A 13643-nucleotide genomic window follows, 5' to 3' on the forward strand; every position below is an offset into this window, starting at 1 on the left:
ATAAGCTTCCAAATATCTTTAGAAAGACATTCCAATCACATTCATACTGTTAGCTGTTAAATAAAATTAAAAAAGGAGGTGTTTCAACGATAATAATGAATTTAACACTTCTCCTATAGTGCACAAGGCAAAATGGTAATAAGAAATATTATTGGGATTAATAAATCTATGATTTTTTCAATGAATAAACGTGACCTAGGTCGAGATGTCTAGAATACATAATTTATGAATGAAAAAAAAAGGGCAGTTTGCTAATTTGAAGCCAGAGACCATGCCCACTGCAGGTGATCACGCCAGGCGAGCGCTGGTGGTGAGGAGAGGTATACACTAATTGTGTAGTGTCACAATCTATCATACAGGCAGTGGAGGGAAGGGGGAGAGAGTCATGAAAAGACAAAGAAAAGCATCTATGTGATGGAGGGGATGTTAAGGTGTAACAAAACGAACATCCAAATTATGAAAAGAAGAGGGTCCTTGGATGGGAATTAAAAGAAAGAGACAGAGAATACATGTAGCCTAGTTGAAAATATCATGTTTATTAAATTATAATAATTAATTTATAGATCTATAATGTATATATAGATTTATTTCTGTCTGTTTCTACACATAAATTATATAGGAAGGCATATATAAATAAACTATAAACAATATTTATATATATATAATAGAGAGAGAGGCAATATACTATAAATACATATTGCAGAAGTGAATCTACTTCTTTTAATACAATCTAAATATTTTTTTATGAACACAGATATAATTTATTAGCAATAACATAGTGGTGTTTCTTAACGGTGCTCAATGTGCGCTAAAGGAGAAAGCACAAAAACTGCGCTTATTATAGGAGCATGAAGTGACCTAATTTATTTTAAAATAAAATCTTGACTATGACTGGTAATTCAAAGAAACACAGCTATTTTTATAGTCCTTTAGTTGCAGAATAAGAATCTGCTTTCAGTTTTTTTGTAAGTTAAACCGTCACCAAATAAAAAAATAAAATAAAAATTTGACCTAGTTCCCGAATACGGTGTGCCTAATATAAGAATCTACTATATATATATTATATATAGTTATTATATATTTATATTATATAATTATAAATAAATATATAATAACTAATAAATAAGTATAGAATCTAGATCCCATCAACTGATCAAGACTCAAGTCAAGTCATTTAGTCAAATCAAGTCTACATTAATTATTAGTTTTCTAGCCCTCTAATTAGTCCAATTTTTTTTTTGTACTTTGTAAGTCTCTTCCATCCTACATACAAAAAGCCTGCTCTACCCCTTTACAACTTTTTAACTATAGTACTATAGTATAGTCATAGACATAGTCATAGTATTATTACTATTATAGAGACTTCTAAGAGTATGTAAAGACTCTTTTATATATATATATATGTATATATATATATATATTTTTATTTTTTTTATTTTTACACATGATGCTACTTTTCAAATACTTTTAATAGTCCCTTAAATATTCACTCCCTGGATAATTTTTAGACTTAAAAAATTTTTGGTTTAGAATCTAGGCTTACTTGAGATCTAGATCTAGTCATTTTTAATAATTTTGCTGAACATTATCATTATAACTACAGTCTTTACATTTTAAAGAAATTTTCTCAACACATACACATACACTTTCATGTGATAATCACTCTGATCTAAGGATAATTCTGGGTACACATTCACTCAAACAATTATATCTACGCCTAGAGGAGAATAAGTAGTGAATTAGATTAAGATATAATAGATCTCTGAAGAAATAAACATAAAAAAACAAAATGCGTGTAGATAAAGAAAGTTATTGTTTTGTTCTTTAGCGCTAATTTTATGACACATTTGATATATATATATATATATTCATTTAATTATCTTTAAAACCAATGTTTGTGGTTTTTTTTTTTTTTTTGAAGATCAACATTTTTATAGTTATTTTTGTTTGTTACATTTTTTGGCTTTATATCTTGTATTATTGTGTGTTGCTGAGCATCATATTGTTGTGTGAGTTTTAATGCTGTCTGTATTAGTTCGTTCAACCCTCATCCCCTTTCACAACTCAAAAGTAGAAACTCAACTCATTGTTTACAAAAAAATGGCAACTAAATTTATTAATATCTATAGATTATAGACCTAAGCCTACATGTTCCTAACACATGACTCATTTAAATATAAAAATTAAAGACATACTTTCTGATGAATTCAAGATATCACAAGAGTTAGTTAGGTAGTTATTGGTTTTAAGCAGAGTTAAGAATGTTTTTTTTTTCTAAATTTCTGTAAGGTTTTAGTCTTTTTTTTTTTTCGTTGTTTTTTTGCTTGCATAATTATGATTAGCTAATCATATGTTGGCTATTATTGCCTTTTCCTCATACTAGACTGTCATATCAAGATATTAAAGAATGTATGTTATGATAAAGTAGACATTGACTGTCCTACAGAGGAGTCATGGATGAGCTAAATGAAGCTCCCTCTACTTCCTCCAAAATGGACCTCCATGACCAAACCTTTGAAACAGCTGATGACTCAGAAGGTATCTGAAGTGTTTGTAATCATGATAGATAATGACTATTTATTGTTTCTAGACACTGATTTTTTTCTTATGTTTTGTAAATTAGACAATGTCAACATAAAACTTCCAGAGCAGCTTCAAAAAATTGTTCCGGCAGAGGAGTTTGTTAGTGTTCGGCATCGCTGGAATACTAATGAGGTATATATTATACTATGTTATTCTTAAGATTTTTAAAATTAAATTTTTAACAAACTGAATTAATTCTTTCTAAAACATTTGTATTTTTTTTTTTCCTTTACCAGGAAATAGCCTCTATCTTGATTGCATTTGATAAGCATAAAGATTGGCTTGTTTTGCCGCAGAAAATAAGGTATGCATTGTTAAATATTGTTTTGTGTAGTTTAAAAATATTTTTGATTTTATATTACAAAATATTTATTGTTATTTAAAACTTTTGACATCCTGCAACCATCTATTGATAAATTTTAATAATAAAACTAACCTTCAAGCCAGCAACAAATTGCACTTAGGATTTTAAATTATCCTGCATTTAAAAGCATTTTTATAGTTTGTGTAAAATAATTGTCTACAGGCCAGCCAGTGGATCTATGCTATTGTACAACAGAAAGCTTGTATTTTATCGAAGGGATGGATACTGTTGGAAAAAGAGACGAAATGGTAGCACAATCAGGGAAGATCACATGAAGCTCAAAGTTCAAGGTCTAGAGGTTAAACAAACTGTGTGCAAAGCACAAAGCTATTTTACTTTTGTGTGTGCTTCAAATAAGATCTTCTTTCCTTCATCTTGATTCATTATCTCTTTTTTCTTCATTACCATTTTTTAGGCGCCATTTAAGAATTAATATGAGTAGATATGCAATAAGCACAACTACAAATGGTGTTTTATTTATTTATTTAAACAATATTTTAATTATATTGTCTTTATTTTAAAGATTAATCTATAAGTGGTTAGATTTTATTGTGAACATCTCATTTTTTTTCCCCCAAGAAAATATTTGAAAAAATCATATTTCTGTTATTCCATTTTTAGTGCATTTATGGATCCTATGTACATTCTGCTATTTTGCCAACCTTTCATAGACGATGCTACTGGCTATTACAGGTAAAATACTTTTCATTTTTCATTACTTTTCTCAATGTAAGTAATCGTTCGTTTTTGAACTGACCTGTGGTCTCAAGCTCAGTCAGTAGTTTTAATGAGCTGTTTAGTTAGCATTGGACCAATGTTTTGATTGACATTTCTTATAATAAACCCATTCCCTTTCTCCATTATTTTAGTAAAATTAGTATTACCTTTACCTATCCCTTAGTCTATTGGACTGTGGGGGCGCCATGTAAGACTCGTTGACCGTCTTTCTCCAATCCTCTTTGTCTTTTGCCTTAGAACCTCTTTCAATGGCATGCCCATGCATTCTTTTATGTTGTCCTCCCATCGCTATCTCTGTCTGCCTCTTCTTTTTTTCCTGGTACTGTTCCCTGAATGAAGGTCTTTATGAGCCCCAAAGATCTTGTAATATGGCTATAGATTTTAAGCTTGCGTTTTTCTTACGATAGTTAGCAGGTCATCATGGGGTCCAATCGCTGCAGTAACCCTGTCTCTGATCTCTTGGCTTGTGATGCAGTCTTTGAATGTGATACCTAGGATCCTTTATAGCATCTCAATTCCATTGCTAGGATCCTCCTCTCTAGTTCTGCAGTCAGCGTCCAAGACTCACAAGCATATAAAAATGTGGGAACTCATCAGTCTGATTTTGGTGCCATGGGCTAAGCCTTTGACTGGCAACACTATTGTAGACTCCTTAGCCCACCAGGGAGGACAAATTCCACTCATTGAACAGGATGTAAATTTTCATCATACTATGGCTTTAATTAAAAAAACAGAAATGGAAACGTGGTTTGAGTGCTGGGACAAGTCCCAAAAAGCCTGTGGAGTCTGGGAGCGCATGAGGCGCCCTAACCGCACTTCCCCGTGGAGGAGGCTGTCCAGGCCTGAGCAAGCTATGCAGGAGGGGCCACTGTCCTGTTGGCTCATATTTCTCCCGTCTATGGCCAAATTTTGATTCACGGTGCCCCCGCTGCGGGGAAGAACAGGAAACTGCCTCATATTCTGTTTGACTGCCCCAGACTTGCTGATTTCCGTCTCGACGGGTCTGGGAAGCCAAAAATTCTCGACCTGTATGATAACATGTATGCATTACGCAAGACAGCAGGGTTTCTGTCCAGGGCTTTTGCAAGAGAGGATTTAAGCCTCTCAAGCCTTCACTCAAATGGAGTTTGATGATGATGATGAAGCCTTTGTCTTTCCATATTATTTTAAGTTTTGAAAGGGCTGCTGTGAACTGTGCTATTCGGGCCAGTAGTTCAGGTGTTTTCCCTCATCTGAGACGATAGCTTCAAGGTATTTGAAGCTGCTAACACTAGTCAGCTTTTCACCTCCAATACTGATGGCCCTTTAAAAGCCCTTTTGGCTATTGGTCATAGTTTTTTTTTTTTTTTTGCATTTATTTGCATGCCATATGCTGCAGAAGTCTTGTCAATGCACATCACTAAGCTAGTTCTTCTTCTGTCCCTGCTAGACCATCAATGTTATCTGCGAAGAGCAAGTTAGTAATTCTTCTTCCTCCAATGCTTACATAGTCCTCGAGAGCAACTTCCATTATCCTTTCAAGGAAGATACTGAAAAGTGTTGGTGAAAGTAGGCAGCCTTGTCTTACTCCAGTTGTGGTTTTGAACCAGTCCCCAATGTTATTGTTGAAGTACACCGCACTGGTGACATCCTTGTAGAGGTTCTGGATAACTTTAATTATGTTTTTATTTATGTACTTTTCCATTGTCGCCAAGAGTGCCCCATGCCATACTCGATCGAAAGCTTTCTTGAAATAAATTAAGACATGGAAAAGATTTTCTTGGTGATATTTTTCACAGAGTATTCTGAGGTTTTGGATTTGTTCTGTTGTGCTGCGACAAGGTCGCAGACAAAATTAGTATTAGCATAAAAAAAATACTAGTTCCTATTATTATATTATTTGTTTTGTCATGTTTAACAACAGTGAAACTTAATGAAACTGTCAATCATAGGCTCTTTGAATGCCTCATTTAATTCATCTTATAGGGATCTTATTACCAAAACAACCCAGCATAACCAATATTCTTCAAATGGCAGTGCCGAACAGGTTAAAAAACCCAAAGCATGCTACTTTTCCTTGGCACATATTTTGATAGAACTCTCTTCTTTCTTATTTTGTGCTCTAGAATCCGAACATTGTGCTCATTCATTATCTGAATGTTCCTTACCCTGAGGCTGCTAAGCCGTCCATACCATCACTATCTTATGAACTTAGGCAGAAGGACTGGACCAAAGAGGAACTGGTTGATCAACTGAGACCCATGTGTAAGTGTTGTATCTTACAATAGTGTTAGCCTTAGCACTAGCAAATATATATATATATATATATATATATATATATTTATTTATTTATTTATTTATATATATAAACAGAGAGAGAGAGAGAGAGATTGTTTTCTCATAGGACTATAAACTATATATAATATTAATAAAGTATATTTAATTGAATCTTTATATAAACAAACATTAATCGGTTGATAATGGATTTATTCTAAGCTTTGAAATCCTACAATTTGTAATAAAAATAAAACTAGAATTGAAAGTCACTGATTTTCAAGAGATGAGCTCTCCTTCCTATATAATAATATAAATGTTGTGTCCCTATTAAGGTTTCTTTGTTATAAAAAAACAAACAAAGCTTGCTCTGAATGCTTTTCCTTCCTAGATGTTAATTAATTTTAGATGTCCAATTTCTGAACATCTCCTTTCTAAATATGTCTTGCTGTTTTTTAGTGTCTCAGGTAACCCAAGGTACAGAACTGGATGTTGAAGAAGACCAGAAGGTATGCCATTACATCTGAGATAATTACTGATATTTCCAAAATATTAGAAAATTTGTTTGGCAAGCTTTTAGTGCTAGCCATTATTAAGAAGTAACTAACCATCCCAGCCCCAAGAGTTTACTGACAGCTGAAGTGAAAATGCATCTATGGGATCTTGACCTTCATCAACATTGTCCTTATTAGGTCCAGTCTCCTCAGTTGCCCAATTACCAATAGAAGCGCTGTCCATAGAAGAATCAAAAGCTTAGGTAAATTAGAAAGTTACTTACAACCTTCTTTTTTTTTCTCATTCATGCAGTGAACTCAACTGGTACTATTTTTATATTCCAGATGTTCCATACAATGCAATCCACCTGAATGTCATAAATTACTAATGCATACAGCATTAAGTCAATTAAGATTTTTAAACTTTTAAAAACCTGTTTCAATGTTCTGTCCAGGTTGAGAAATTGCTTGAAGAAATTCTGCCTTTCTTGATGCCAACACAGGAGAACAACAAAAATGCTCAAACCTTGCAAAGGTTAACAAGGCCCTTGGCCCCTGCCCCCATGACAGCCACACACTTAACTGTAACCAACACAGTATCATCTTCCCCCATTTCCTCCACCACTGCCTCATTAAAAAGGCCTGTCAGAAAGCAGCTTCGTACAGATGAACCTCAGCCTTCCTGTAACCTGGAATCATTGCAGAACATGGGATTGGTACCACAGGGTGTTTCTCCATCTCTGCTCCCACAGCATGTGATGCTAGCTCCTCAGCAAAGCCAGTCCCTGCAGCAGCCCCAGTGTTCTGTTCCCAACTTTCATTCCCTCAATGGTCATAGTTTTTTGCAGAAGAACAGCCAGTCTCCCCTCATCATTAGTACAGCAGCAGGGCATATTTTTGGAGCAGAAAATCTCATGCAAGGCAGTGGATCAAGCTTGCCACTAAATCAACAGAAAAATATGTCTGATGTCTTAAACCACAGCTTGGCAAGCACCATCAACACTCCCAGGTTTGTGACCATTGGACCTGACATGGGAGTGACCAACTCCTCAACTGCCTCTTGCAATGAGACTGTCAGCAGTATAGGTATGGCCTACACTCAGTCCAATTTGTTGCCAGCTCTTTCCCCCTTCTCAAACAAGGCAGTTAATAGTTCAACCTTTCCTACAAACCCATCACATAGTTCCAGCCCAGAAGCACCTTCATCATCACCAATTAAAAATGTAAGTAGTCTTACTAATGTATTTAAACCTTATTAATCCTATTAGTATATATATATATTTTACACATGATCACATCATTTGTTTATTTTGTTAATAAATAACTCATCTGTTTACTATTATATTAAGTGGTTTCTGTATTTATCTTAATAGGAATCTCAAACCAGTAGCGGAGCTGAGAACAGCTTTCATTTCCCTCAGCAGCATCTCTATCAACTTGTTGCTCAACAGAATCATTCCTTCCCACAAGACAACTCTCAGCCGCAGCAGATGGTAAGCTACCAATGAACTGGGGAGGGGGCATTATGTTAGTTAACCACCTATATCTGTAAACATCTCAAGGAAGAAGAGCAGAATGGATAATGAAATACAATTCTAAAATGTAAGCATTCATCAACACACTGCTCAAACACTTTCTTTAGTCTCTCTTCAACTTTCTCACTATTTGTGTGTGTGTGTGTGTATTTTCTGTTAGTGAAGAATTTTGATTGAAATTAAACATCCTTCATTGTATTGAATGAGAAGCTGAGTTTCTGTGAGTCTGAAATGAAATGAACTATTCATTTGATAGTAGAAGGAATTTTATTGGAGTTGTAACATTGAGTCTTTAATAAATGTATAAATCCACATGGAAAGTGTGACTGATTGAAGTACCAAAGGAGTGACACTGTATGATTTAATTGTAAATGCTAGTTCTACTTAGTTTTCATACTTGTGTGAAGGATTTTTTTTTTCTTTGATATACATAGTTCTTATTTTGTAATTACTTAAGATGTTCTCCTAGACACTTTTATCAATCATTCAAATAATCTATCAATTTAAAAAAAAAAAAAGCTTTTATATTTTACTAAGTTCAACTAGACCTAGCAATTATAGCAAAACTTTTTGAATTTCTTAGTATGGGAAATGAAAGAATACTCCTTTTTCTGGACTGACTAATGTCATAACAACAATGCTGTTAACCTTTGAAAAAAAAGTCTTTTTAGTGCATCAGAGCATGTAAACCCTTTAATTATCTAGACAGACTTTTCTTAGAAAATAGGCATGAACTAGTGGTTCTTTGCCTCCCCCCTCCTACCAACTCCCCCCTTTTTTTTTTATTGTTGAGACCATTACTTGGTCACATCTTATTTTGCAGTATCATCTTCAGACACTTTCTCTCCTGGGTCTAAGCAACCAAAGTCTACATGGTGAATTTCTTCTTGACATTCAAGCTTTGTTGGGATAGTGAAACACTATTTAACAGTGATGGGAGCAGCATGTGGTTTAGTTGGGACTGGGTTAGCATATCTTTGTGTTGAAGTCTCATCTTAGACCCAACATGAGAATTCAACCAAGATACTGATGCAATGAATGCATTATTTTCCTAGTGTAACCCGCAGGGAGTCATTTTCACCACCATTGTTCTCCTATGATCCCTTGTCACTTAGGGATGTTTTCACCAGGGTTCCTTGTTGAGGACACATGAAACTGAGATCCCTCGCTGATGTTAACCAGTGCTTTTGAAGAAGGGTTTGTCTAAACATATAATATATATTTATATAAAAAAAAAGTAAAGTTCTCCTTTCAGACCTTGTGGTCTATAGGGCAGATGATGTAAAGGTCATCTGTTTCTGTGGCCTACAGTTAATAAGGGTGTCATGTGGCCAGCACAATGACCAGCCACCTTTACTTTTCCCCATTAGAGCTGGGTGGACTCAGAGGCGCCCAAAGATCCTGAAATTAAAAATCCCATCTTCACCAGGATTCAAACCTGGTACCCCCAGTTCAGAAGCCAAGCGCTTTACCTCTCAGCCACCGCACCTCCATAGTTATAAACGATGTATAGAAAATAATTTTCCTTTTCTTTAAAAATAAAAATAAAGATATGTCTTGATTTTGTTTCTAGCAGCAGCATGGTCAGGGCCAGACCCCAGTATTGACATTGCATCTGAAACCTTCTGGCATGACATCCCTAGAGGGACCTGGATTTGTTCTCAGTTTACAGGGTGCTACCATTGTCTCACAGCATAAAGATCAAGTAATTATTTCTTGTGCTTTTTTGTATGCAAAAATGTTTAAAGTTTTCCACTAACAATTTTTAAAAAGGAAACAACCTATTAGCTAATGAAATTTTTAAAAATTAAATATAACACAGCATTTTTATATGTGCCTATGTAATCAGGATAGATAATGAATAATCTACTATATAGCTTTAAAATATCAAAGTCTGACCACCAATAATAAAAAGGGTTAGCTTATATTTACCCCTGATGTAAAAAAGCTTTTTTTTCTCTCCAAATTTATAAGCTATTTTAAGATTTAGCTAGTGATTCTATTTTACAATTTTGAAAATATATTAGTGATTCTATTTTCCAATTTTGAAAATACTGACTTTTCATTCTTTTTTTTTTTTTTATCATAGCCTGAGTTATCTTCCTTTACTACAAATTCATCATCACCATTAAGTTTTTCAAACAACCAAGGAGTTGTTCTCGTAGCTAGTCAAAGTCCCACTGGGGGTCTGGTGCTGAACAGAGTCTCACCTAGCTTTCAGCCCATCACATCATCATTTGCCATGACCACCTCCTCCAGCCAGCAGAGTTTCTCCTCCGCAAACGTGTGTTCTTCTGAATTTGTCATCTCCACAGCATCTCCAATGACAAGCTCACATTACACCCAGCCCCTCACTCTTAGTGACAACAACCTGTCTCAGGGGTTCACTTACTCCACGCCTGCAGTGCAGAAATCTGGAAACCCACACGTGAACCCTTTTTCTGACATTTTCTCCACAACCATGACTAATTCTAAACCATTCCCAGCTAAACTTGACAATGAAATGTTCCCTGTAAATAGTAGCAGTATCCAGTTTTCTGGACACTATTCTGATTCCAAAGATAACAACATAGGGCTTCAGGCTTCATCGTTTGACTCTTTGAGGAAAGAGATCTCCATGGCCAGCTACGATAGCAGTAGCTCTGTCATGTCTAGTCTGGTGCAACCTAGTTACACAGGAGCCGTGTCTGGGAGCTCCACATCACCCTCCACAGTATTCTGTCTCCAGCAGAACATATTACAGTCCCATCATCCTCAGACAGTGTGTGATAATCATCAAGCCAAACATGATACTGTAGACCTTATGGCAGGACCATCAGGCAACATTTGTGTCAAAGATATGGTATGCTTAGTCTATTTACCTCCTACTTGATAGATTTTCCCATTAAAAATATAATTTGGGGAAAATATGACCTCTATTATATTAATTTATCATGTTATACATTTTTTTACGAATTAATACAATGTTTAAAAATTACGCCTTTATATTCACATATAATTGCACTCAAAAAGTTATATAATGATAATAGTCTTGAAAATACAACAATTATTGAAGTGGTAAGGTAATAAGAATTGGATTGCTGATCTCTTATGGGGCATGATGGTTGAGTGTTAAAACGCTTAGCTACTGAACTGAATGTTTGGTTGTTGACACGTGACACCCTCTTTGATCTTTGGCCATAGATACAGATGAGCTTTACACTAAAGATCATGAGGTCTGAATAGGTTATCTTTACTTTTATTTTTTCTGTTGATGTCTTGGTCAGCTCTTGGTAGAGACATAGTTTTTAAAAGGCTATTAAACCAAGATTCTCAGTTTCACCCAGTTTCTAGTGTTTGTCTGGCCACTACTGGGTAAGAAGAAGTGTTTAATCTTAGAAAGGGAATGGATGCCACTTGCCATGTGAAACAGCAGTTTGCTATTTGGCTTTTTTTACTTCATTGTAGGTATAGGTATAGCTAAGATATAAAAAAAACTTTTTTTATTGTTAGAGGAATATTCATGTTTATAGTAGAAGAAATGTTGTTTTTCATCACCTACTCATTACTCTCACTCGTGTGCATCTCAGATCACTAATCCCAGTTCCTGTGATACACTTGATGGCAGCTTTTCCTCCCTGCCCAGTGCTGATCTCAACCTAGATGACCTCTTGGACCTCAATGACCTGGATGATGTGTCAGATCTTGGCTGTTCCCCTTTCACACCATCAGATATCAGTGATCAAGCCCTGGGCAACAGTGATTTAGTCCTTTGTGATCAAACTGGCTCTGGCAGTGGTATAAACTTAAGTGTTCAAGGGCAAGATGCTATGTCAGGTCAGGCAGATTACTTACTTTTTTTTTTTTAATAACAACATCAGTCTTTGATTGTTTACCTTTGATTAAACTTACAATGACTAAAGAAATGTGCTTTCAAGACAAAACAATTTCAGGGATTACAAATTACATTGATCTAGTTTTCACATCTAGTCAAAGTCTTAACATCTACAAACCTGTTGGTTCAGGAAAAGAAAAACAAGATTTTTGTTTAAAACAAATAAATCCATCTATCTATCTAAGGACAGAAGGAGCCATATATATATATATAGTTTACATATTACTCATCTACTGGCTGGATCTATGTCAAACATGGAGAATGTTCAATTCACATTTTTTATTTTGCCATGAAAATAATAGTAGTGTGTGAAATGGGTTTACCTGTTCACCTGTAAAAATGTTTTACATGTTTTCGGATGTTCCTTCAGAGTTGAAGATAATTACTTCCTAGTCCAAACCTCCCGCAGGACGACGGGGGATGGGAGCGGGCAGAGTTTGAACCCGGGACCATCGATAAATCTGAACGATAGTCCAGCGTGCAAACCGCACGACCAGGCAGCCAGCCACCTGACAAATTCATATCAAATATAAAATACTATGAAAACAGGTTTATCAGATTTGTTAAAAAGTTTCATTATTTAGCATAGTTACAGTTAGGCTCTTTTTGTTTTTTTACTAAACCAATTGTGGGAGGGACATTAAACATACACTACAGTCTCCACCATGATCCAAGGAGAGTTTATGCCAACTTTATCAAGATTGTTCAAACGGTTTTGATTTTTCTTTGGGACATACATATATATATATATTTAATTCATACATTTGAAGCATTTTATATGAAGCTTTAAATAGTATTTTTTGTTACTTCTATTTTAGATGTAATTTTCTGAGACAAGCCTATATTATCTTTTTGCAGGCCATTTGTCTCCCTTTGCTTGTGATCCATTGGGATGTCATCAGCCCTCCTCTTCCCATCAAACCCAGTCCCCCCACCTCCAGCTCAATGCTTTAAACAATCAGGGTAGAAACACTGTTGACCCTGAAATCAATTCTGTGATAAAAGACTTCAGCCCTGACTGGGCTTATACCAAGGTAAAGATTTTGTTTCCTTTCACTTTTTTCTTCTGATATTTTCTTTTTTAAGCGCCTTCTCATCTCTTCACATAGGAAGTAGCTGCTCTACATATACATTTGTATGCACTCTTTCAAAGGACCTTCTGGTTATCTAATTAACACCCACTTTTCCAATCAGTTTCATAAGATGTAATTGTGTTTTTATAGCCTATTATTCCAATAGTAATTTTTTTGTTCTACCAATTCTTCAAAGTTCTTTTGCATCCCCTGTGCCTTATGGCAATAACATAAAAATGGAGGATAGTGATTTACATGACACTAACCTGTTTCCATTTTCTATCTTGAAGAGACCTAATAAAAGGTGAAAAAAAATGTGTGTCATTGTTATTAGCTGACAATAATATGCTATATTTTTTATTGCATCTGTGTCTGGTATTAAGACTAATACCAAGATTCTTGTAGCGGGTCCTTGGGTGAGTCAAGATGCCTGTTATACATGTGTGTTTGATGGTGAACACGTACCAGCTCTCCTGCTCCAGCCTGGTCTGCTCAGATGTTACACACAGTGTAAGATATTTATAGTTAACAATGTGTTCATAATTTAATACAGTTATCTTCTTGATTAGCAATTAAATCTGATTTTTAATAAAATTTTACTTTTTTGTTTTCGTCTTTATGGTTCAATATATATAATATGTTCTTAACAAACCCTTTAATAAAGTATAGAGAAGTATCTAGTAGAGGTTTTCAATCTGACTTAGGACAAGGACAAGCTTAAATAAAAAT

General features: G+C 34.9%; 1 protein-coding gene across 5 annotated transcripts in view; it reads left to right on the plus strand.

Moving 5' to 3' along the window:
* The window catches only part of LOC106079463 (calmodulin-binding transcription activator 1-like), a 31425-nt gene that overhangs the window by 846 nt on the left and 16936 nt on the right, over positions 1-13643 (plus strand). For 4 of the 5 annotated variants that reach the window (XM_056007845.1, XM_056007848.1, XM_056007849.1 and 1 more), the window contains exons 2-15: positions 2384-2538; positions 2624-2715; positions 2820-2887; positions 3110-3245; positions 3569-3640; positions 5791-5929; positions 6398-6447; positions 6888-7655; positions 7806-7925; positions 9541-9672; positions 10057-10809; positions 11537-11783; positions 12700-12875; positions 13298-13424. In XM_056007845.1, the coding sequence (XP_055863820.1) occupies positions 2454-2538; positions 2624-2715; positions 2820-2887; positions 3110-3245; positions 3569-3640; positions 5791-5929; positions 6398-6447; positions 6888-7655; positions 7806-7925; positions 9541-9672; positions 10057-10809; positions 11537-11783; positions 12700-12875; positions 13298-13424 (2965 nt within the window). In that variant the 5' untranslated portion in view covers positions 2384-2453. The remainder of the gene's footprint in view (positions 1-2383; positions 2539-2623; positions 2716-2819; positions 2888-3109; positions 3246-3568; positions 3641-5790; positions 5930-6397; positions 6448-6887; positions 7656-7805; positions 7926-9540; positions 9673-10056; positions 10810-11536; positions 11784-12699; positions 12876-13297; positions 13425-13643) is intronic. The other variant, XM_056007846.1, reaches the window with a different exon arrangement.

The sequence above is a fragment of the Biomphalaria glabrata genome, chromosome 13, assembly GCF_947242115.1.
Source record: "Biomphalaria glabrata chromosome 13, xgBioGlab47.1, whole genome shotgun sequence".
In the NCBI taxonomy this organism is placed as follows: Eukaryota; Metazoa; Mollusca; class Gastropoda; family Planorbidae; genus Biomphalaria; species Biomphalaria glabrata.